General features: G+C 45.3%; 1 protein-coding gene across 2 annotated transcripts in view; it reads right to left on the bottom strand.

The window, feature by feature from the left end:
* Window positions 1–447: 447 nt before the first annotated feature.
* The window catches only part of LOC147117777 (E3 ubiquitin-protein ligase znrf2-like), a 234,525-nt gene continuing 211,775 nt past the window's right edge, over window positions 448–23,197 (bottom strand). For both annotated transcript variants that reach the window (XM_085989042.1, XM_085989041.1), the window contains 3 exons: window positions 11,180–11,285; window positions 8,081–8,175; window positions 448–763 (listed from right to left, as the gene is read on the bottom strand). In XM_085989042.1, the coding sequence (XP_085845168.1) occupies window positions 8,118–8,175; window positions 11,180–11,285 (164 nt within the window). In that variant the 3' untranslated portion in view covers window positions 448–763; window positions 8,081–8,117. The remainder of the gene's footprint in view (window positions 764–8,080; window positions 8,176–11,179; window positions 11,286–23,197) is intronic.

Here is a 23,197-nt window from a genome sequence, read left to right as displayed (position 1 = left end):
ACTGGGTTAACCCTAAATCACCACACCATCAGGATGAGGGAACATGGTCCATTCTGACACCTCTTCCTTTGAATAACAGTGTGTGCAAAGTGCTGATAAACCGCAGGTCCCAAATTCTGTTCAAACCATCCAGGGCGAGTTCCGCTTTTCCACGTGTCATCTGAAAACTGGATTGGAACGCCATCGCTCGCTGCTACCTGCATTGAAGTTGCTTCATGTACATCTGTATGTTGGGCAGGAAGGTCCAGTTATATCCTAGGGTTCCAATGACCCTATCCCAGTTTTTTAAGATCAAACACTGAGCCAATCACACATCTTTCACAGTTACAGTGCAAAAAAAAAGTATAGAAAAGAATTAATAACATGAACAAATTAATCGGCGTGTGCTTTCAAATCAAAAAAGATGTAGAAAGGCACAAACTAATTACCATACAATTAAACGTTGGCTGTATACAAAAAGAAAAACCTTTTAATCCACGTGTGTGTCCATCATATATATATTTGGCACACCATGTCCAAATGGCAACAGAGCCAACCCACAGGGAATTCGAAATAAAACCCAGGAAGGAGATGAGGGATGTGGCGTCACTGTATCTGTAGCCATCATTTGTAAAGAACAGTAGATAAGTTTTCCTATTCAACAGTCTAAGGAAGCAGCAATGATCATTGTACTCTTTTAAGTATCTCCTTGCCTTTTAGGAATTCAGTCACAGCCCCTGCTTATTTGAACAAGTTGTTCCGGTTACAGAAGTGACAGGAAAACCTGAGGAAGGAGTAAAAAAATAAAATGAATTAAACATACTTCAGAGAGTTCTGAAATGTAATACAGGAAATTGAAATGTGTTTCATCACCATTTACATCTCTAATATTAGGTAGAATGTGTAGAGAAAGCAAAGACCATTATGCACCCACTTCATGGATGGCCAAATCACCTGATTTCAAATTAGACAAGAGGGATGACTTTAAAACAAAGGAAGGCGCAGATACCTGCACTTTAGCTCATTGTCTTAGGCATAGTCAGGATGAAATGGCCTCAGCTCAGCACATTACATAGTCATTGCCAGCCTGTTAAAGTGTTGACAGTACTGGGCCACAGAGCAGCTTTCATGTTTTAGCATTTAATTTCAACATTTGATACTGTGAGATCAAATTAACTAGCGTTTAGATTCAGACTAAAGCTTTCTCTACACAGCCCATCAAACACTCCCATATCAAGTACAGCACAGGTTAGATGCAGAGAAAAGCTCCTTCTACGCTGCTCCATCAAACACTCCCAGGTCAGGTATAGCAAAAACAGGATTTCTTCCAAAGGGTTAGAGGATGTTACACCTTGATCAAATTGGGGAAAATGGGACAGGACAGGAAATTATAGGTCAATTGGGGAATGGGACAGGAAATTATAGGTCAATTCGGGATGGGACGGGGAATTATAGGCCAATTATGGGACAGGGAATTATAGGTCAATTGGGGATGGGACAGGGAAGGAAATTATGGGCTGGATTTTGCCAGCCCTGGGGAGGCGGGTCTGCTGGGAAAATGGCAGAATTTGGGGGCGGGTGCCCAACCCGCCCCCAACCCACCTCCATACCATCTTGCCAGGAGGCGGGTAACCGACCCGTGCCGGGTCCCACCTCCTCGAGGCGGGAAGGGGATTAATGCCAATTAACTGCCTGTTAACAGGCAGTTTTTTGGCTAATCCCTATTTTGAGCCCTGAAGTGTGGGCTTCCCGACGGCTCCGAACCTCGCCAGGGTCAGCGAGGCGGGCCGTCGGTCTGTTGGGGTTGGAGGGGCCGAGATGTCCGGTGTGCAGGTGAGTAATGGGTGCATGTGTGCAGAGGTAAGTGTGTGAGGTAAGTGTAAAGTGTTTTAATAAGTTTTACTTACCTTGACTTCTTCCTGCAGGCTTCCTCCCTTCAGGTCCCGGGAGTCCCTCAGCTCACCGGCACAGAAAGCAGAATGGCCGCTGAACTGTCAAAAGCTGCAGCCTTCTGCTTTCTGGTCAGGAAGGCTTTCTAATTGAGTCTTGAGTAAAGACACAACTTAGAAGACAGATCGTCAGTGTTTTACAGCTTCACAGAGCTGTCAAACGATGCCATTTCATCTGTCAAAAGCTCTTGACAGATGAAACAGCACTCGCTGACGTCACCTGTAACTGGCTTTCCCTTAATTGGCCTGCTAAGCCCACTGGGCGGGCTTAACAATGTCAATCAAGGGAAAATAGCGTGGGTTGGTCACAAGTTGATGGAGGCGGGACTAAAACCCAACAAGTGGGAGTCCCGCCTCCAAAAGCTCCCCATTGACCAAATCCAGCCCTATATGTCAATTAGGGATGAGACAGGAAATTAGAGGGCAATCAGGGACGGGATAGGAAACTATAGGTTAATTAGGGAAGGGACAGGAATGACAGAAGGAATGAGCAAATGTAGTTATAACAAAATGGCTTAACAAATTGGGACTTTTTCCCAGCACCTAATAGAGATTTTCAAAATTATGAAAGAATGCGAGCAGGTAAACAGTGAAAGATTGTTTTCATTGATTGATGAATCAGTAAGGAGGCAGCGACTCAGGATAATCACTAGAAGAATGAAGGGGGAAGATTTTTTTTACATAAAGGTTTATTAGAACATGGAATGCTTTATCACAAGTGGCTATTGAAGCAAAGACAAATGAAGGAATTTGGATAATAATGTGAAAAGGGATGAATATAACAGGAAACAGGACAAGGACAGGCAGATAGAGGTAGACTGGGCAGCTCCATTTAAAGAGCTAGCACCAGCAGAGGCACATGGGCTAAATGGCCTCCTTCAGAGCTATAATTCTTATGAATCCTTCAGTTCACACACTAAAGCCTTTAAAAGCCCTTCACACTCATTCTTACCCCCTTCCCCATCCTAAAGTGCCCACAATACCACATCTAAGGGTCAATGTTCCCGGTAATTTTTTTTGGGTGCGCGGCCCCTTTAAGGGTCTTCAAACATTACAACAGCGATGACACTTCAAAAGTACTTCATTGGCTGTAAAGCACTTTGGGACATCCTGAGGTTGTCAAAGGCAAATTCTTTCTTTCAGCTCCAAATATATATTGTTTTAAATTATTATTAAACTAACAAATTTAATGAATTTCTTTCAACTCAAGAGTCAAATTTATTCTCAAGATAAAGGCAAATAAACCATGCAATTATTGGCTCGCTCTGCAATAACTTGAAGTGATTCACTCAGCTCTTATTTCAGTCGAACAGCAAGGCTAATGGCCTGAACTCCTTTGTACACGCATGAAATCATGAAGCTAAACATGGAAAGCAGTTCCAACACTCTCCAGTAAACCAGGTTGCAGCTGGGGGTCAGATGATACTATGGAACTAATACATTCTCTCAGGCGTCCAATCACCTTTGGAGAGAGACAAGAGGCAGCTCAACTCATTATCAAGCAATACCGCGCATTCAAAAATGTTATTCTTACTCGAGAGTTTTCAGTTTTCAAAAATAAATGGTAAATTAGTTTCTAAATACTTTAAATACATGGTATTGGCAATTCAATGAATGAGTGATTGACTGGTGACAGGCTGTAAGAGATTTTCCAATTTAGTTTACATAAAGCCCAGCTCCAGGAACAAATTTTGCCCAGAGCCATCATTGGACTGATGTGGCTTCAACTGAAGGACACTCTAGCCTGGCTATTAACAGGCAGGGGCCAAGGGGGCAACTTTTGGCCTTGAAAAGCTCCCCGCCTGGAAGTCAGCCTGATTGATAGGCTTGGCTTCCAGTTAGGTGGGGTGGACTCCGGGTGGCAGGTGGCAGGACCAGGTAGGTCCGATCCATGACCCTAGTGTCCAATCCCGGGTGGGTCTGATCCCTGACTCCAAGGGCGGTGGTGGGCGATGCCCAAACCCCGGGGGGATTTAGATCCCAGCGGGCTGGGGTCCAGTTCCGCGGGCGGGGGGGGGTGGTCAGATCCCCGACACCCAGGGTCTTTGTTTGGGGGGGGGAGTGGAGAGCTTGGGGAGACAGGGGGAAAACACTCCTGATCCTCCTGGCCCATAAGCAGTGCTGTAAAGGCACTTAGCTTCTCCCTGAAGCTGATCCCGCCTACCTTGAGCTGCCGGCTTTCTCGAGGCTTGGAAACCCAGCAGGCCACAGTTAAACTTGTAAAATAGCCTAAATCTGAGGCCGTCAACCTCATTCAAACATTTAAATTGCTAACCTGCCTTCAGGGATCGGGTTGGCTGCCCGCCCCTTGTCCTGCCTCCGTTTGTATGGGCGGATTGGAAGTGGGTTTGAGATTTAAAAAATTTTAACCTCTGACCCAACTAACTCTGGTCCATCCAGCGTAAACATATTCTTGGAGAGAGAAGGGATTGAGGATTACAGTGAGAATGCAGGTAGATGAGACAAATCAAAATGGATAAGCATATTGGGATAAATAGCCTTATTATATTTAACAAGGTGGTGAGGGGGGGGTCAGAGTGTCCCAATTTTTTTTTCTCAAATTGGCCTAGATTTTTATCTGGTGTTTTGCCTCTCCCAGGAGATCACATGGCTTTGGGTGGGGTGAGGAGTGCATATATTGCGATGCACAAGGTGCGAGACAGGCTGGATGGACCAGAGGGTCTTTTCCTGTTTGTCATTGGTTGTATGTTCGTTAGTTTAAGACTCAGCATCCACACGGAAGGCCAATTGCCTCAGTTAAATGAGATGCACTGGTTTTCAGATCGATGACTAGAAAATGAGAGAGTTCACGACAGGCGACTGCATGAAGCCTGAACTCAGACCAATTGCATCTCCTGCTGACCAATCATGCTCAGGGAGAAATGTGCTCCAAGGCCCACACAAACCCTACCCTTCCTGATGGAAGAAATTGGATAGAGACCTCAAGTTAATTTGGAAAAGTAGATCCATCTCTATTTTTGCCAAAGAAAAACGTTTTGTCAAATGACCAGATGCTCCAACCTTTTGATTGTAGAGTTTTATCTCAGATTCACCTCCCACAACAAAACAATGTTGGATGATCCTTTGCTGCTCAAAGCTTGCAGGGAGAGGTTACTCTATAATCAGAGTATGGTCGCCCAATTCAATCTATGCTGATATAAAATTAATCATTGTTATGACCTGGAATGCACTAGCTGAAAGGGTGGTGAAAGCAGATTCAATAGCAACTTTCAAAAGGGAATTGGATACATAGAATTACATAAAGTGCAAAGCACAGAAACAGGGCATTTGGCCCAACTGGTCCGTGTTGGGGTTTATGCTCCACATGAGCCTCCTCCAACCCCTCTTCATCTCACCCTATCTGCATAACCTTCTATTCCTTTCTCCCTCATGTACTCATCTAGCTCCCCTTATACTTGAAAAGGAAAATATACTTGAATGAGGATATATACCTGAAAAGGGAAAATTTGCAAGACTATGGGAAAAGAGCGGGGAGTGGGACTGATTGGACAGCTCTTTCAAAGAGCCGGCACGGGCACGATGGGCCGAATGGCCTCCTTCTGTGCTGTAAGGTTCTATAAAGCCAGTCATGCCGTATGTCATACCACAATGACAGCCTGTTGCAGCTGACAAACTTTCATCGTCTGTCCCATAGCCCGCGGCTGTATACTGCAGTAAGGGAACATTTGATTACATCTGAAAAATGCAAAGCGTTGACTTGTGATCAATCGGAATAGACGCAGCATCCTTCACAATCACAACTCAAACACAAGCAGGTTTTACAGTAACATGAAACATTTCAATTTCAGGACATTTTCAATTCCAATTAAAATTATTCAAGGCATGGAATGGAAAGTGAATCATTTCAATGAGCATCCCCAGTTAAGTCAACAAAGTGTAGAAAACAGGCTCTTTGACCAACAACTAACTGTGCGCATAAATAAGCAAGATTCATTAGGTGAAATGAAGTCAAATGCCGGTAAATATGAATGGCAGAGCAGGAATAGAACTTTAAACGAGAACAAGTCGCTCCAACCAGAAATACTGGAGGCAAATCCTCTCTTCCTTGATAATTGGTAATTGTTAAAACAATTCAACTCTAGAAAATCATTTTATAATCCTAACACGCCTTGTCCGCACACACTCTCTGAATGGAGTTACATTACGCATCTGCCAGTTTAGATATATGTCAGCTCATTTCCAGCCTGAAGCTTTTTCATATTCAGGACAAATTCACTGAATGCGAATGAAAGCTGAATGTTATAGAGTCATAGAGTCATAGAGTAATACAGCACAGATAGAGGCCCTTCGGCCCATCGTGTCCATGCCGGCCATCAAGCCCTGTCTAATCTAATCCCATATTCCAGCATTTGGCCCGTAGCCTTGTATGCTATGGCATTTCAAATGCTCATCCAAATGCTTCTTAAATGTTGTGAGGGTTTCTGCCTCCACAACCCTTTCAGGCAGTGAGTTCCAGACTCCAACCACCCTCTGGGTGAAAAAGTTCTTTCTCAAATCCCCTCTAAACCTCCCTCCCTTTACCTTGAATCTATGCCCCCTAGTTATTGACCCCTCTACTAAGGGGAAAAGCTCCTCAGCATCCATCCTATCTATGCCCCTCACAATTTTGTACACCTCAATCATGTCCCCCCTCAGCCTCCTCTGCTCCAAGGAAAACAAACCCAATCTGCCCAGTCTCTCTTCATAGCTGAAGCGCTCCAGCCCTGGTAACATCCTGGTGAACCTCCTCTGCACCCTCTCTAACGCGATCACATCTTTCCTGTAGTGTGGCGACCAGAACTGCACACAGTATTCCAGCTGTGGCCTAACCAGTGTTTTATACAGCTCCATCATAACCTCCTTGCTCTTATATTCTATGCCTCGGCTAATGAAGGCAAGTATCCCATATGCCTTTTTTACCACCTTATCCACCTGTTCCACCGCCTTCAGAGATCTGTGTACCTGCACACCCAGATCCCTCTGACCCTCCGTCTTGCCTAGGGTCTTACCATTCATTGTGTATTCCCTTGCCTTGTTAGACCCCCCAAAGTGCATCACCTCGCACTTTTCCGGGTTAAATTCCATTTGCCACTGTTCCGCCCATCTGACCAACCCATCTATATCGTTCTGCAGACTGAGGCTACCCTCCTCGCTATTTACCACCCTACCAATTTTAGTATCATCCGCGAATTTACTGATCATACCCTTTACATTCATATCCAAGTCATTAATGTAGACCACAAACAGCAAGGGACCCAGCACCGATCCCTGTGGTACCCCACTGGCCACAGGTTTCCAGTCACAAAAACAACCTTCGACCATCACCCTCTGCCTTCTGCCACTAAGCCAGTTTTGTATCCAATGTGCCAAGGCACCCTGGATTCCATGGGCTCTTACCTTCTTGACCAGTCTCCTGTGCGGGACTTTATCGAAGGCCTTACTGAAATCCATGTATACCACATCCACTGCGTTACCCTCATCCACACACCTAGTCACCCCCTCAAAAAATTCAATCAAATTAGTCAGACATGATCTTCCCTTGACAAAGCCATGTTGACTATCCCTGATTAATCCTTGCCTCTCCAAGTGGAGACAAATTTTGTCCCTCAGGATTTTTTCCAGTAATTTTCCTACCACTGATGTTAGGCTCACTGGCCTGTAGTTCCCCGGTTTTTCCCTACTACCCTTCTTGAATAATGGTACTACATTAGCGGTTCTCCAGTCCTCTGGCACATCCCCTGTGGCCAGAGAGGTCCTGAATATATGTGTTAGAGCCCCCGCAATCTCCTCCTTTGCCTCACACAGCAGCCTGGGGTACATTTCATCGGGGCCTGGGGATTTATCCATTTTTAGGCCAGCTAAAACCGCCAATACCTCCTCCCTCTCGATGTTAATATGTTCGAGCATATCACAGTCCCCCCGCCCTATTGAAGACATCACGAGCATCCTATTAGCACATTGGATATCCTGCATATGATTCTGATGAAAAACATTCTATGAATCCCATTAAAAAGCTTTCCAGAGACTTCAGTAACTGGAAGTGACTTGTGTCTCAATGCAGTATCAATCAAGCAGGCAAAAAAACTCTAGATAACAGATCAATGCTGAGACAGAGGAGCGTTTTGTGGAGACAAGGCTTACAAAGGCATTACCTTATAGCAACAGCAAACAGTCGGTTCCGTTCATCTGTTAATCTGATGGGTGCTCAGGACATGACCTATTGACTTCAAACCAAGAGTCTATACATCTGGAGAGAGAAAAGCAGACACAGCATTACTGTTATGCCAAGTTTACACAAGACATTGCCTACTAGAAAGAAAGCATCTTCTTAAAGGACAGTAAAGCCAATTGCATGGAAGGGGGCCTTCCAGAATCTGTAAAGTTGGAGGATGGCAGCTAACACGATGGAATCATCACACAGCCAAGTTTGTGAGGAATGCCCCATGTACCTTTCAAATCTCCAGAGGACAAGTCATTTTCTCATCTCTTTCTGTATTCCTGCTCTTCCTCCCAGCATGCCTGCTGTCTCCCTTTTTATCTCCCATGACACCTGTTATTTCCTGACTGGCGGCAAGACGAGATTACCTGCTATTAAGGCCTCTGCCAGTGTTGCGCTTGGCCCTCTCTCCCTGTGGAGAAAATATTCTGCAACGCTGTCAAAAGGCTAGCAGAGAACATTAACTCACCATGTGAGGTGTCCTGGGTCAAAAAATACACGTGTCCTACACTAACACATTGTTGCACTGTGTTGCATTAACCAACATTATTACCTTTGATAAGAGTGGGGAGGCTAGCGTATTTAAAAGGGATATTTCCTCATTGTAAAGGTTGTACATGGTCTTTGAAAAGATCAGTGTGGTGGGCCAAATGGAGAAAGAGAGGTTACATTCATTGTCCATCTTGTGAAAAGTGGCAAGCATCACTAGGAGCACTTAACTCTAGTTAATTGCCACTGTCCAGGAGTCCCTCCCTAACCTCCCTCTCTTCCTTTAAGAGCCTCCTCATTGACCAAGCTTATGGCTTGGTGGCCATTTTCCTCATGGCTGTAAAGTGCTTCGAGATGTTTTTCTGTGTTAAAGGTGTTGTATAAATGCAAGTTGTTGTTGCTGAGGATGATTCTATAATTCCATTCATTGTGCTCAAAAATAAAAGCAGGACACCATCCCAATCCCATATTGATTCTCCGTCATTTACAGTTTTCAGGGGAGTGTTATGTTTTTGGTGCTTCTGTACCAATGCAAGCTACAAGGGACAAAAAGGCACAGAGCAAAAGACCTAAATGATACAACGGCTAAAATTGGGTGAGTTGTGGGGGGTGGGGAAGACACGAGATGGAGGGGATGGATCTTACAGACCTCAAGGAGGAGGACACTTTTGTTAATGCTTTCTTTAGAACTTGAAACCATACACATTTTTTGTTGCAATTTTCCACAACATATCTTGAATAAACAGCAACTCCTGGTTGAGATGCTCCCTTTGCAAATCAATGAAACAGTGTTATAGTGAAGAGCAAAATATAATGAATTCCTGACAACTCGCCCTTGTAGTTATTGTGAGGTCCCTGCTCATGCCATGGATTAATCCTGAGCCAAAAATGGGGCAAGGAGACTTGCTTCTGAGCCACTGGCAATGACATGGAGTCAACTGTCAGTAAAATGTGGCCCAGTGTAGGGTTGCCAACAATGTTCCTTCTAATTTTATTTTGGGTGCATGGTCCCTTTAAGTGTCTGCGCGGCCTATTTAAATTTTCGCACTTGAGCGGTTTCTCCCATTTAAAAGCCAGCACGCGACCTGCGCGGGATCTCCCAGATTGCCCTGGAGTCTCCAGGAATTAAGCATTAATCTCCTCGACACTGGCGAAAATTCATTGGGGCATTAAAAAAAAGTGTTTTTTTAAATCATTTTCTTTGACCACTTTCAATTATTAATTAATAAAAATATTGGAAATGGGACAAAAGGCTGTTTGACTGCATGGAGCGATTGGAGGCGGGAGGTCATGTGATGTAACCTCCAGGAATACGTCCAATCAGAGTTGGCCGCCCTCGCTCAGTGTGATTTGCCTGTGAAATTACCCTTGACCATTCCGGCATGGAGCTAACTACCCTTTACTGCTCCATGACTGTGTGAAGACAACTGGGAATCACCCTCTATTAAGAATTATAAGTCTGAACATTCTCAGACACAGTGGGCTGGATTTTCATTCAGGAGTAGGGTAGGAGGCAGGACTACAACTTTCGGGGTTGTAGTCCCGCCTCCATTGAGATGTGGCTAATCCACGCGATTTTAACTTGATTGACCTTGTTGAGCCCGCTGAGGCCAATTAAGGGCCATCGGCAACAGATGACATCACAGACTGAAATTTCATCTGTCAAGAGGTTTTAACAGATGAAATATCAGCGTTTCACAGCTGTTTGAAGCTGTCAAACACTGACAGTCTTACTTCTAACCTGAGTCCTTCTCCACAGACTCGGTTAGAAATCTCTCCTGCACAGAAAGCTGAAGGCTGTCACTTTTGACAGTTTGCAGCCATTCTGCTTTCTGTGCCGGTGAGATGAGGGACTCCTGAGACCTAAAGGAAGGAAGGCTGAACAGGTAAGAAAAGGTAATTTAAACTTCTTTAAACACTTTAGACACACCAAACACACTTACCTTTGCACTCATGCGCACATCACTTACCTGAACACCGACATCTCGACCCCTCCAAGTCCTTCAACCCGACAGCCCGACTCCTCTAACTTGGCGTGGTTTGGAGCCGTCGGGAATCCCACACTTCAGCATTAAAAATAGGGATTAGGCTAAAAACTGTTAACTACCTGTTAACAGGCAGTAAATTGGCACTAATCCCTTCCCGCCTCGGGTAGGCGGGTCCCAGTGCGGTGCGGGGCGGGTACCCGCCTCCTTTGAAACTGGCATGGAGGCGGGTTGGGGGCGGGATGGGGTCGGGACCCCTGATTTCGGGATTTTAACCCCCCACACGCCTCCAATCCCGACTCCACGGCCCAATGAAAATCTTGCCCAGTGTGTTGTGAGCTAGTGAATATTTCAGTGAATTTAATCATTTACGCAGTGATCTCTTGAAATGACCGGCTCAAGATGTTCCAAAGTACACTGGTGATATTCAAAGGATGCCCCTACTGCACGTTGGTAGTATTGTCAGGATTTCTATCAGAAGTCTCCTCCTTGGGTGCAAGAGCCCTTGACACTGAAATGCATCCGCTACAGCGATAATCGCGGCCCCTCGGCCTACTTACCCTTTATGGTAGATACATAGACAAGGCAGGCGTGCAATGGTGTCTCCCTGCTGCAGTTCTTCAAGGCATATTGCACATTCTCCAGTATCTTTACTGAGCACATCCTCTGCAGAGAAAAAACATAAATGACATTACAACAAACAAATGGTCTGTTGATTGTTGCTGTGTCAATATCGTTCCGAACTTGTACCAGCAGAGGCCCAACAGCATGTTGACGTGACAGAGTTCTGAAAGGGAGTCTTTGCTAAAACACCAGCAGTTAAGTGTGACAGGTGAAACAGCAATTTACTTGTACTTCTTACAATGTAGTACATTGTCGTCGCTGCTGACGATGCGGTCTCCTCTACATTGGGGAGACCAAACGCAGAGTGGGTGACTGCTTTGCGGAACACCTCCGTTCAGTCCGTACAGGTGACCCCGAGCTTCCGGTCGCTTGTCACTTTAATTCTCCGCTCCACTCCCACTCTGCCCTCTCGGTCCTCGGCCTCTTACACTGTTCCAATGAAGCTCAACGTAAACTCGAGGAACAGCACCTCATCTTTCGATTAGGCACTTTACAGCCTTCTGGACTCAATATCGAGTTGAACAATTTCAGACCATAACCTCGGCCCCTATTTTTTCCACATGGCAGCTGATGATGATTCTGCCATTACCATTTACTCCTCTTCCAGACTCATCTTTTGTTTCTTTACTTGTCCCATTACCATCTTCTTTTGCTTTGCACTATCATACCTTTTGTCATTTAATCTTCCCTGGCTTCCACCCTATCACAGACCTTCCCTTTTGTTCTTTTCTCCCCTCCCCCTTTCCCTGCCTCTGCATTTGCTTAAAACCTGTCACATCTCTAACTTCCAGTTCTGACGAAAGGTCACCGACCTGAAACGTTAACTCTGTTTCTCTCTCCACAGATGCTGCCTGACCTGCTGAGTATTTCAAGCATTTTCTGTTTCTGTATCAGTGTGTCCTGAGTCGATCCTCTATATGTAATGTGTGTAAGGAGACGGTCCTGTTAATACACATTGCACACACAGGATTGGCTGCTCCTTAAGTAGATAAAGAATATGTTTTGCAGGAACTGTAACCGCCAAGCCCATTAGCACAACATAATGGCTGCTTCATATTACAAGGCTGCATCCAATGGCATTGGCTTGTCGAGCACCCCCAGCAGCTGATGGCCCAGAAATTTGGGTCGGGGGCTTCCCGCTGGTGCAAGCCCCCGACCTGCACTTACCTTGTGCGCCGGCAGTTGAGCTGTAGGGCCCCGTGGAATTCCGCTCCGGGGCCTGGTCCAGCTGCCGGCGCGCTGTGCTTGCGTGTCCCAGGGGCGTAGTTAGTGCGATGCGTCCCCTGGGATCACGTGAGCCATGGGCAGCCAATTGGAGCAGGGAATGCTCCATTCATAAGATTGACAGGAAGACATAAGAACATAAGAACATAAGAAATAGGAGCAGGAGTAGGCCATACGGCCCCTCGGGCCTGCTCCGCCATTCAATAGGATCATGGCTGACCTGAATCTAGACTCACGTCCACTTCCCTGCCCTCTCCCCGTAACCCCTAATTCCCTTCTCTGCTAGGAAAATGTCTATCTCCATTTTAAATTTATTTAATGTTGCAGCTTCCACAGCTCTCTGGGGTAGCAAATTCCATAGATTTACTACCCTCTAAGTGAAGAAGTTTCTCCTCATCTCAGTTTTGAAAGGGCAGCCCCTTATTCTAAGATTATGCCCCCTAGTTCTAATCTCACCCATCAGTGGAAGCATCCTCACCACATCCACCCGATCAAGCCCCCTCACAATCTTCGATAAGATCGCCTCTCATTCTTCTGAACTCCAATGAGTAGAGTCCCAACCTACTCAACCTTTCCTCATACGTCAACCCCCTCATCTCTGGAATCAACCAAGTGAACCTTCTCTGAACCGCCTCGAGAGCAAGTATATCTTTTCTTAAATATGGAAACCAAAACTGCACGCTGTATTCCAGGTGTGGCCTCACCAATACCCTGTATAACTGCAGCAAGACTTCCCTGTTTTTATACTCCATCCCCCTTGCAATAAAAGCCAAGATTCCATTGGCCTTCCTGATCACCTGCTGCACCTGCATACTAACTTTTTGTGTTTCATGCACCAGGACCCCCAGATCCCTTTGTACTGTAGCACTTTGCAGTTTCTCTCCATTTAGATAATAACTTGCTCTTTGATTTTTTTCTGCCAAAGTGCATAACCTCACACTTTCCAACATTATATTGCATCTGCCAAATCTCTGCCCACTCACTTAGCCTGTCTATGTCCTTTTGCAGGTTTTTTATGTCCTCCTCACTCACTGCTTTGTATCGTCGGCAAACTTGGATATGTTGCACTCGGTCCCTTCCTCCAAATCATTAATATAGATTGTAATGAGTTGGGGTCCCAGCACTGACCCCTGCGGAACACCACTAGTTACTGATTGCCAGCCCGAGAACGAACCATTTATCCCAACTCTTTGTTTTCTGTTAGATAGCCAATCTTCCACCCATGCCAGTATATTACCCACAATCCTGTGATTTTTTATCTTGATCAGTAATCTTTTGTGTGGAACCTTGTCAAATGCCTTTTGGAAGTCCAAATACACTACATCCACTGGTTCCCCTTTATCCACCCTGTATGTTACATCCTCAAAGAATTCGAGCAAATTTGTCAAACATGACTTCCCCTTCATAAAACTCTGTCCTATTAAATTATGTTTATCCAAATGCTCTGTTACTGTTTCCTTAATAACGGACTCCAGCATTTTGCCAACCACAGATGTTAGGCTAACTGGTCTATAGTTTCCAGCTTTTTGTCTACTTCCCTTCTTAAATAAGGGTGTTACATTAGCAGTTTTCCAATCTGCCGGGACCTTTCCTGAGTCCAGGGAGTTCTGGAAAATGATCACCAATGCATCCACAATCCCTACCGCCACTTCTCTCAAGACCCTAGGATGTAGGCCATCAGGTCCGGGGGATTTATCCGCCTTAACTCCCATTATTTTACTGAGTACCATCTCCTTAGTGATTTTAATCGTGTTTAGCTCCTCCCCCCCCATTGCCCCCTGTTTGTCCAGTGTCAAAACTTATGAATACTACAGCCCCAAAATAGCATTAAACCTTAAAATAATATTTTTTTTAAATCACACTTTTTAAATAAACTATAAATTACATTAAATAACTATTTTAAACAATAATTTAAATTTTTGAAATTTTTTTTAAATATTCTAACGGGGCTAAAAATAAACTTACCTTGCTTTAAAGTATTTAAAAATAATAAACCTGTGGAAAAAATGTTTTAATTTTAATTAATTGACCACTTACCTTGTAAAAAGCAGGCCTTACGCCTGCTTTTTACATTTCTAAATACTGCAGGCTTACAATCCCGGGAAAACCTGCAAAAAAAACCTAAGTTCAAAGCGCACGCGCAGCCTCTCCTGTGCGCGCGTTCGACCTCTGAACCCCTTCGTTCAGAGGATCGGAAGTGCCGGTTTCCCGCGCATGCGCAGTGCATGCAGAAAACCGGCACTTCCATTCGGCCTACGGGTGAGTACTCTGTGCGTACTCCCCCGTGGAGGCCCGAATTTCTGGGCCAATGTTTTACTGCGTGCATTTACTGGTATAGTAAGAGTGGACGGAATTTGTGAGCAGACCCGTCTGTATCATTCTTCCACAGGCCTAATACAAGTCACAGTCTCTATTGAGCGTGTGTTAAGTATACAAGAGGCTGAGCAGAGAGCTCAGGATGCAGCCCCTGTGGCAATGATCAGGCTTAGGAGCATTTGTTTTAAAAAACCTTACTACTGTAAATGACCATGAAATGGCACCAGTAGAGGGGGCTGCCTGTCTCGGTTTTGTGCTTAGGATCTGAGGTCACATTCAGCAGCTCCTTGGGGAAGCCACGGGGAAAGCAAAGCAAATGAGATCAATGTACTCGGGGAGTCACTGATGCTCAGCACTAAACCTGCCAGGTATCTGCAATAGGACGTGACTAACCAGCCACTATAAATCCAGGATATCGGACTCAGAATCAATTAACATACAGAACTTAACAAAGGGGAAACTTTAAAGAATGATTTTTATTTTTAATTTTCCATTGGGAATGAGCTATCGCCACAACAACAACTTACATTAATATAGCACCTTTAATGTAGTAAAACGTCCCAAGGTGCTTCACAGTAGTGTAATCGGACAAAATTTGACACCGAGCTATATAAGGAAACGTTAGGACATGTGACCAAAAGCTTGGTCAAAGAGGTAGGTTTTAGAGTGTCTTAAAGGAGGAGAGGGAGGTGGAGGGGTAGAGAGGGTAGGGAGAGAATTCCAGAGTTTGGGGCCTAGACGACTGAAGGCACGGCCGCCAATGGTGGGGCGAAGGAAATTGGGGATGCGCAAGAGGCCAGAATTGTAGGAACGCAGAGTTCACGGAAGGTTGTAGATAGGGAGGGGGATGAAAATGAGGATGAAAATTTTAAACTTGAGGCGGTGCTGGACCGGAAGCCAATGTAGGTCAACGAGCACAGGGATGATGAGAGAACGGGGCTTGGATCAAGTTAGGATATGGGCATATAACATATCACAGGAGAAACTTGAAAGGAGGCCCTTAATATTAAGGCAGAATCCAAGTTTCTTTGCTTCAACTTGAGATGTCATGCCTCGGCCTTAACTCACTTTCGGATGAGACGTTAAACCGAGGCCCTGTCTGCTCTCTCAGGTGGACGTAAAAGATCCCAAGGCACTATTTCAAAGAAGAGCAGGGATGCTCTCCCCGATACCCTGGCCAATATTTAGCCCTCAATCCACATCACTAAAACAGATTATCTGGTCATTATCACATTGCTGTTTGTGGGAGCTTGCTGTGCGCAAATTGATTGCTGCGTTTCCCACATTACAACAGTGACTCCACTTCAAAAAGTACTTCATTGGCTGTAAAGTGCTTTGGGACATCCGGTGGTCGTGAGAGGCGCTATATAAATGCAAGTCTGTCTTTCTTTCTGTACAGCGGCCTGGTTTAGAATGGAGCGGCCCATTTCCACCCAAAGAGGTGGAGTAGGTTTCGGCCGGGTTTCAGCTGCTTCACCAGTTATACTGTCGGAAAACATTTAGTGACATGCAGTGATCCAAGACAATCCCCAGCAGGGTGGGGAAATCAGAAAATGGAACAATCGTTGCACTGTTCACTTATTTCATCTACACCACAGGCAGGTTATAGTAACTGCTCAGCTCCTCACTGTACACCTCTCATTGCACACTCATCCGCCTGCCTCAGTTGTAAATTAAAACGGAGATGAACCCAGAGATCCAGTAGTAAATTCTGTCGCTGAGGGATTTTAATATGAGCAGTGACCACTAACTGCAGTTACACACATTTCTTCCCAATGCATCTACACTTCAAACACAGGCACTCACCGCCTCCAGCTCAGTGACCCAAAGTCACGCGGTTTTTGTTTGCCCTTCTTATCGGTCTGTTATTTTTAAAACCTCTGATTTTGATCTAATTGGCTTTAAAAAGCCCTTTGAATGAATGCACGGGTTCAAGGACACAGTAACAGTCACATATCCCTCGTACATCACCATCACTGCGGCCAACAACCCAGACTAAGCCCCTCGATTACAGTGCATCTCCGCAACAAGTGGAGACATGTTCCAGCAACAGGAGTCGGCCATTCAGCCCCTCGAGCCTGTTCCCCGCTATTCAGTTAGACCATGGCTGATCTGTGTCTCAATGCCATTTACCAACCTTTGATCCATATCTCTTGATACCCTTAACTAATAAAAATCAATCGATCACAGCGCGGAATACAGTGTGTGTTACAATTCACGCCCGTGCCCTTAAGCTATGGAGGTGAAGAGAAAATAATAAGCCAATGTAACTGGTCCTGAATTCCTATTCTGTGGCGACATCAGGGCCACTGATTTAGTGACTGAATAAGAAAAATTCACTTTGTATTAAATGACCACAACCGCATATTTTAAATATATACACACACATATATATATTTATATTACATATATGTGTGTGTGTAAGTGTGTATTTTACATATAAATATATGTGTGTGTGTGTATATATATTTAAAATATGCAGTTGTAGTCATTTAATACAAAGTGAATTTTTCCTATTCAGTCACTAAATCAGTGGCCCTCATGTCACCACAGAATAGGAATTCAGGACCAGTTACTTTGGCTTATTATTTTCTCTTCACCTTAGCTTAAGGGCACGGGCGTGAATTGTAACACTCCCACTACAGACCCCAGTGAGATCAGCTGACTCAGCACAGAACGGGGGATCAAGCGTGTCGTGCAACCAATGGCAGACATGTGGGGGCGGGGCAGCAGGAGACGGGAGGTCATGCGATGAAACTTCCAGGAATACATCCAACCAGTCCGACCAGTGTTGGCGACCCTAAGTGGGACTCGAGGCCTGCAGAGGCTGTGCTAAATTGCATTAAAGCTTCGGCACTGCTATAAGGTAAACGAGCATCTTAGACAAGGTCCTCCTGCCCAGTGACACTGTTCAATCTGGTCATTTGCAATTGCACACTGTGTTGAGCGGAACTGAAAGGGGAACTAGTCCTGGAACATTCACTCCGAAAACTTCCCATTTCTGCTTCGTGTTGAGTAGAACGGAGCGGGAAGATTAAAAAAAAATGCCAAACACTCTCTTTCAGCTCATTTCCTCCGAGCTGCAAAAAACAAAAGAGGAACAACCCTGTTGAAAAAAACGTGTTTGACTAAAGATAGACAATTGCGGCTTGAGAAGAAGCCTAAAAGGGCAGGAGTTAGGTTTATCTTCTCGTTAAAAACACTGCCGCCAAAGTGAGGTGGGATTAAAAAATAAAAAAGCTTGGCGTGAGAAAAGGCCATTCAACCCATCAAACCCACTCCATCAACAGTCCACACAGGACTCCCCAAATCTTGGACTCTGCCCTCCCAACCAGCTTAATCTCTATACTCTCTTCCTAACCCCCATGTGAGTCAAACAGATTTACTGATGGCTGCATTACCTTCAACCCCCTTCTTTATGACTTTATCTGACCGTCTGTCATAATATGATGGCTGTATCTTTGTTCATAAACTTAGCCCCCTAAGGCCTGGATGTGTCCTTGTCACTTGTCACACTGAATTCCTTCTAATGTAAATATATCTTTCAGGCAAATGTGACCAAGGCAGAACACTGTAGTCCAGAACTGGACGCAACAGTGAGCTACACCGTCATCATTATAACGTGTTCTGACTTGTAATCCAATGCCCACTGGATGAATTTGCCTAATTAACAATTAAAATAAAGAACGTACGCTCAGGGCAAATAGTTCAGCTAAAACAAGCAAATCCGATGTGTAAACCTTCATCTCAGATGTCTTTATTGGAAACAAATATGGGAACATACTTCTGTTTGACTAACTGCGCTATTATTGAGTACTACAACGACAACCTGCATTTATATAGCGCCGTTAACATAGTAAAACGTCACAGGAGCATATTAAAACAAAATTTGACATCGAGCCACATAAGGAGACATTAGGACAGGTGACCAAAAGCTTGGTCAAAGAGATAGGTTATAAAGAGTGTCTTAAAGTAGGAGAGGTAGAGAGGGAATTCCAGAGCTTAGGGCCGAGGCAGCTGGAAACAATATCAAAATGCACTGCTCGAGCTGACTGAAGTAGTGGTCATTTTGCATATTGATTTTGGAAACTCTTACATTAATAGTGCGGGTGTGTGCATTCCCTAGCTGGTTTTGAACTAACCACTACATTATTGATGCCATAATTACATGTTGTAATATGGGAACTGCACAAGGAACCTCAAATATAACCAATATGAGAACAAATTAATCTTTTGATACACTGTATTCAAACTGGATTAGTGGATTAGAAAGTGTATTCTGTTGAATGCAGAATTTTGGATTTCCCCAAAATTAATATTTCCCTTTTAAAAATGTAAATTTTTTTGCCTTTTCCTCGATTCATTTTCTCTTCCCCCCTCGCCCCTCAATCCTCCATAAGATAATAGGCAAGTGACCTGCTTCCAGACCTCCGTTGACAACTTGGGGGGAATTTTAACCCCCAAAAATGGGTGGGTTGGGGTCGGGTGGGAGGTTAAAATGTTAAAAGTCTGAATCCCAACTCCAGCCTGCCCACTTCCGGTTTCAACGGAAGTGGGACGGGCGGGCAGCTAACCCGCTGTCAGGAGGCGGGTCGTCCATTTAAACATTATAATGAGGCTCCTGTGCCTCAGATTTAACCAGCATTTCAAATTTAACACGAGGTCGGGTTTCTCAGGCCTCGGGTAACCCGCCAGCTAAAGTAAGGCGAGGTCTGCTGGATCCAGGAGGCAAGTGCCTTTACACTTACCTCCTGGATCCAGCGTCACTCCCTCACCCATCCCCCACAGCTTCCGATCCCCTCCCCAAAGCCTCCGATCACCTGATGCTTCCCTCCCCAGCACTCCCCCCACACCTATCTCCCCGCCCGCAGATCCTCCTCCGCCCCCCCGGCCACTCCCTGGCCCCCCACCCGATCCCTCCCTCCTCTCTGTGGCCTAGTGCCATAGGCCTACCCGCCCACAGCCATCCAACCTCTCCATCTGGCTGGCTGCGGGTGAGAAACAGATCTTAGAAATGTTAATCAGGCCCTGCTGGTAAATTTGGCAGAGCCTGCGAGGAAACCCATTCTGCCGGGTGTCCCTACCGCTTCCGAGCCCCCCCCCACCCCCAGCTCCCAACCCGCCTCCTGATTAAAATTTCAGCCCCTGTTTTAGGCCTGGCTCAGTTGGTAGTACTCTTGCCTCCGAGTCAGAAGGTTGTGAGATCAAACACTACCCCAGAGATTTGAGCACATATGCTGGGTTGACACTGCAGTGCAGTGCTGAGGGAGCGCTGCACTTTCGGCGGCGCTGTCTTTTGGATGAAACATTAAACCGATGCCCCTTCTGCACTCTCAAGTGGACATAAAAGATTCCACAGCACTATTTCGAAGAAGAGCAGGGGAGGTCTCTCTGGTGTCATGATCAATATTTATCCCTCAACCAACATCGCTAAAAAAACGGATTTTCTGGTCGATATCGCATTGCTGTTTGTGGGACCGTGCTGCGCAATAATTGGCTGCTTACAACAATGACTAGATCTCAAAACCTCGACCCCTATCATATTTATATATTTTTTATCCACACTTTTGGTTTGTGCCTTTTCTTTTTTTCTCTCCCACATGGCAGCTGTCTCTCATTCTGCCAGTGCATTTCACACTTCATCCAGCTCCATCTTTTGTTTCTTAATCTGCCCTATTACCATCTCGTCTCGCCTTGATTATCTCTTAATGTCTCTTTACTTCTCACAGACCTTCCCTTTTGTTCTTTCATCCCCTCCCCCATTTCCCAGCCCCAACTTGCTTTTTCACCTGTTTCATTTCCTGCTTTTGTTTCTCAGTTCTGAAGAAGGGTTTCGACCCGAAACGTTAACTCTGTTTCTCTCTCCACGGATGTTGCCTGGCCTGCTGAGTTTTTCCAGCGTTTTCTGTTGTTATTTCAAAAGCACTTCATTGGCTGTAAAGCATTTTAGGACCTCCTGAGGTCGTGAAAGGCCTTATATAGATGCAAATTCATTCTTTTTTTTTCTTTACGTTCTCCCAGCGGACCGCCTGGCCCCTCCCCCTCCATCCCTCTTGCCCACCTCAGTACCTGAACCAAAAAGTAGACGCTGTGGAGAACCGCGGATGCAAACCAGCATTCTTATCGCTGCGGGGCACACACACCCTGGTACCTCACCACCAAACTACCTTCCTACCTTTCCTTCCTTTCTGGAAAGCACATTATGGTCACAATGAGATGAAATTAAAAAAAAAAAAAAAAATGCCTTACAAAAGTGGAATTGTCAGAAACAACACCACAATGCGCTGCTCCAACGTACAACGGAGAATAAAGTGACTGAAGTAGTGGCTGTATTGCATATTGATTTTGGGAACTCTATTACATTAACAGTGCATGTGTGTTGCCTAGTTGGTTTCGAACATTATTCATTCCTTTGTGTAGGTTCCTATTTGAGCTAGGGCTAGCTTGAAAAGTCATTTCTTTCCCCCTGAATGTGGCAGAGAGGTGAAGCCTTTATAAGTGTCTTGTCACCTGTCAGAGGTGTTTGGTTTATGCCAGTGCTTGTAAAATTCTTACATTGCAATGGCCCTCAAAGGTTTAAAAGTGATGCTGATAATCCAAGTGTTTAGAGATGCAAAAGGTGATTGCCCATTGTTATCTTGTGAGTCATTAATGGCGCAGTACAAAGCAATCCGCTTGATTGGCACCCCTACTGGTTTAAACATCCATTCCCTCCACCACCAGTGCACCGTGGCTGCAGTGTGTACCGTGGCTGCAGTGTGTACTATCTACAGGATGCACTGCAGCAACGCCCCATGACTTCTTCAGCAGCACCTCCCAAACCTGCGACCTCTACCACCTAGAAGAACAAGGGCAGCAGGTTCATGGGAACAACCATCACCTCCAATTCCCTTCCATGCTCCATCCTGACTTGGATATATATCGCCGTTCCTTCATCGTCGCTGGGTCAAAATCCTGGAACTCTCTACCTAACAGCACTGTGGGAGTACCTTCACCACACGGACTGTAGCGGATTAAGGCGGCGGCTCACCACCACCTTCTCAAGGGCAACTAGGGCTGGGCAATAAATGCTGGCCTTGCCAGTGTTACACATCCCAAAATTAACAAAAAAAGCTATCAGTTAATGATAGTAATGGTCACTTGATCGGTGGGGAAATATTTACAATGAATACTTCACTTAAAGCCTTGGTAATAGGCCCAAAGGTCTTTAGGGAAACCATCACTGAGTTCCTGGAAGGCTCCATTTAAAATCTTTGTATTTTCGCCAAACACCACGCGTAAGTTGGCAACTGTTCCAAAATTGGAGAAGGAAAGAAAACTTTGATCCATTCTTCCACACGTTAGCTTATCAATGCCATAGTCACCTCTTCCAGCCAAAGGGTGGGATAGGCTTTCCATTCTATGTTCCACAGTGCCCTGTGGCTCTCATTTGCTCTCTGACAGTAGGGGCTGGTAAAGTGCGGTGAGTGTACCAGCACTTCTGGGGATGGAGGAGGGTGTTTGGGATGGGGATCCCCCATCAGTACACCCCCAGCGGATGCTGACTTGCCTTTTTCTTCCAGCAGACTCCTGGGCCAATGGAGCCTGCTACGCTTTGCCAGGTTTTCATACTCCCCCCTGTCCAAATTAACTATCCTGCTTGAACTCTTCACACGCTCTCTGGGTCTCATATTTCTTTAATTTCTCTCATCGTGTTTCCTTTTGCCTCACTCTACTATCACTTCTGTCCGTTAACCATTTTCTGTTCTCAACTAACCACATTACAGCTCACCTTTTCCCTTTTCTGTGCCAGCCCTGGCTCAGTTGGTAGCACTTTCGCCTCTGAATCAGAAGGTCAAGGGTTCAATTCCCACTCCAGATGCTTGAGCACAAAATCTAGGCTTACACTTCAGTGCTGCACTGTCGGAGGTGCCGTCTTTCAGGTGAGACGTTAAACCGAGGCTACATCTGCCCTTTCAGGTGAATGTAAAAGATCCCGTGGCACTGTTCAAAGAAGAGCAGGGGAATTCTCCCTAGTGTCGTGGCCAATATTTATCCCTCACCCAACATTGCTAAAAAGCAGATTATCTGATCATTATCACATTGCTGTTTGTGGGATCTTGCTGTGCACAAATTGGCTGCCGCGTTTCCTATATTACAAAAAGTGACTTCACTTCAAAAGTACTTCATTGGCTGTAAAGGGCTTTGGGACGTCCTGAGGTCATGAAAGGCGCTTTAAAAGCAGGTTCTTTCTTTCTATATGTTTCCCCCTCCTCTTTCGCTCACTCTGTTCTTTTTTATAAGCTGTTCATCTGTAATGTTTTCTGCTTCGGGTGAAGGGCAGCATCTGAAATGTTAACCTCTCACTTCTCTCCACAGAAGCCTTGCCCGACTTGCTGAACTCTTCCAGCATTTTATGCTTTTTGACCCAACAT

Source organism: Somniosus microcephalus, chromosome 5 (genome assembly GCF_052327205.1).
Source record: "Somniosus microcephalus isolate GS21.2 chromosome 5, FLI_Smic_1.0, whole genome shotgun sequence".
Lineage (NCBI taxonomy): Eukaryota > Metazoa > Chordata > Chondrichthyes > Squaliformes > Somniosidae > Somniosus > Somniosus microcephalus.
This window is presented reverse-complemented; position numbering and strand designations above follow the sequence as displayed.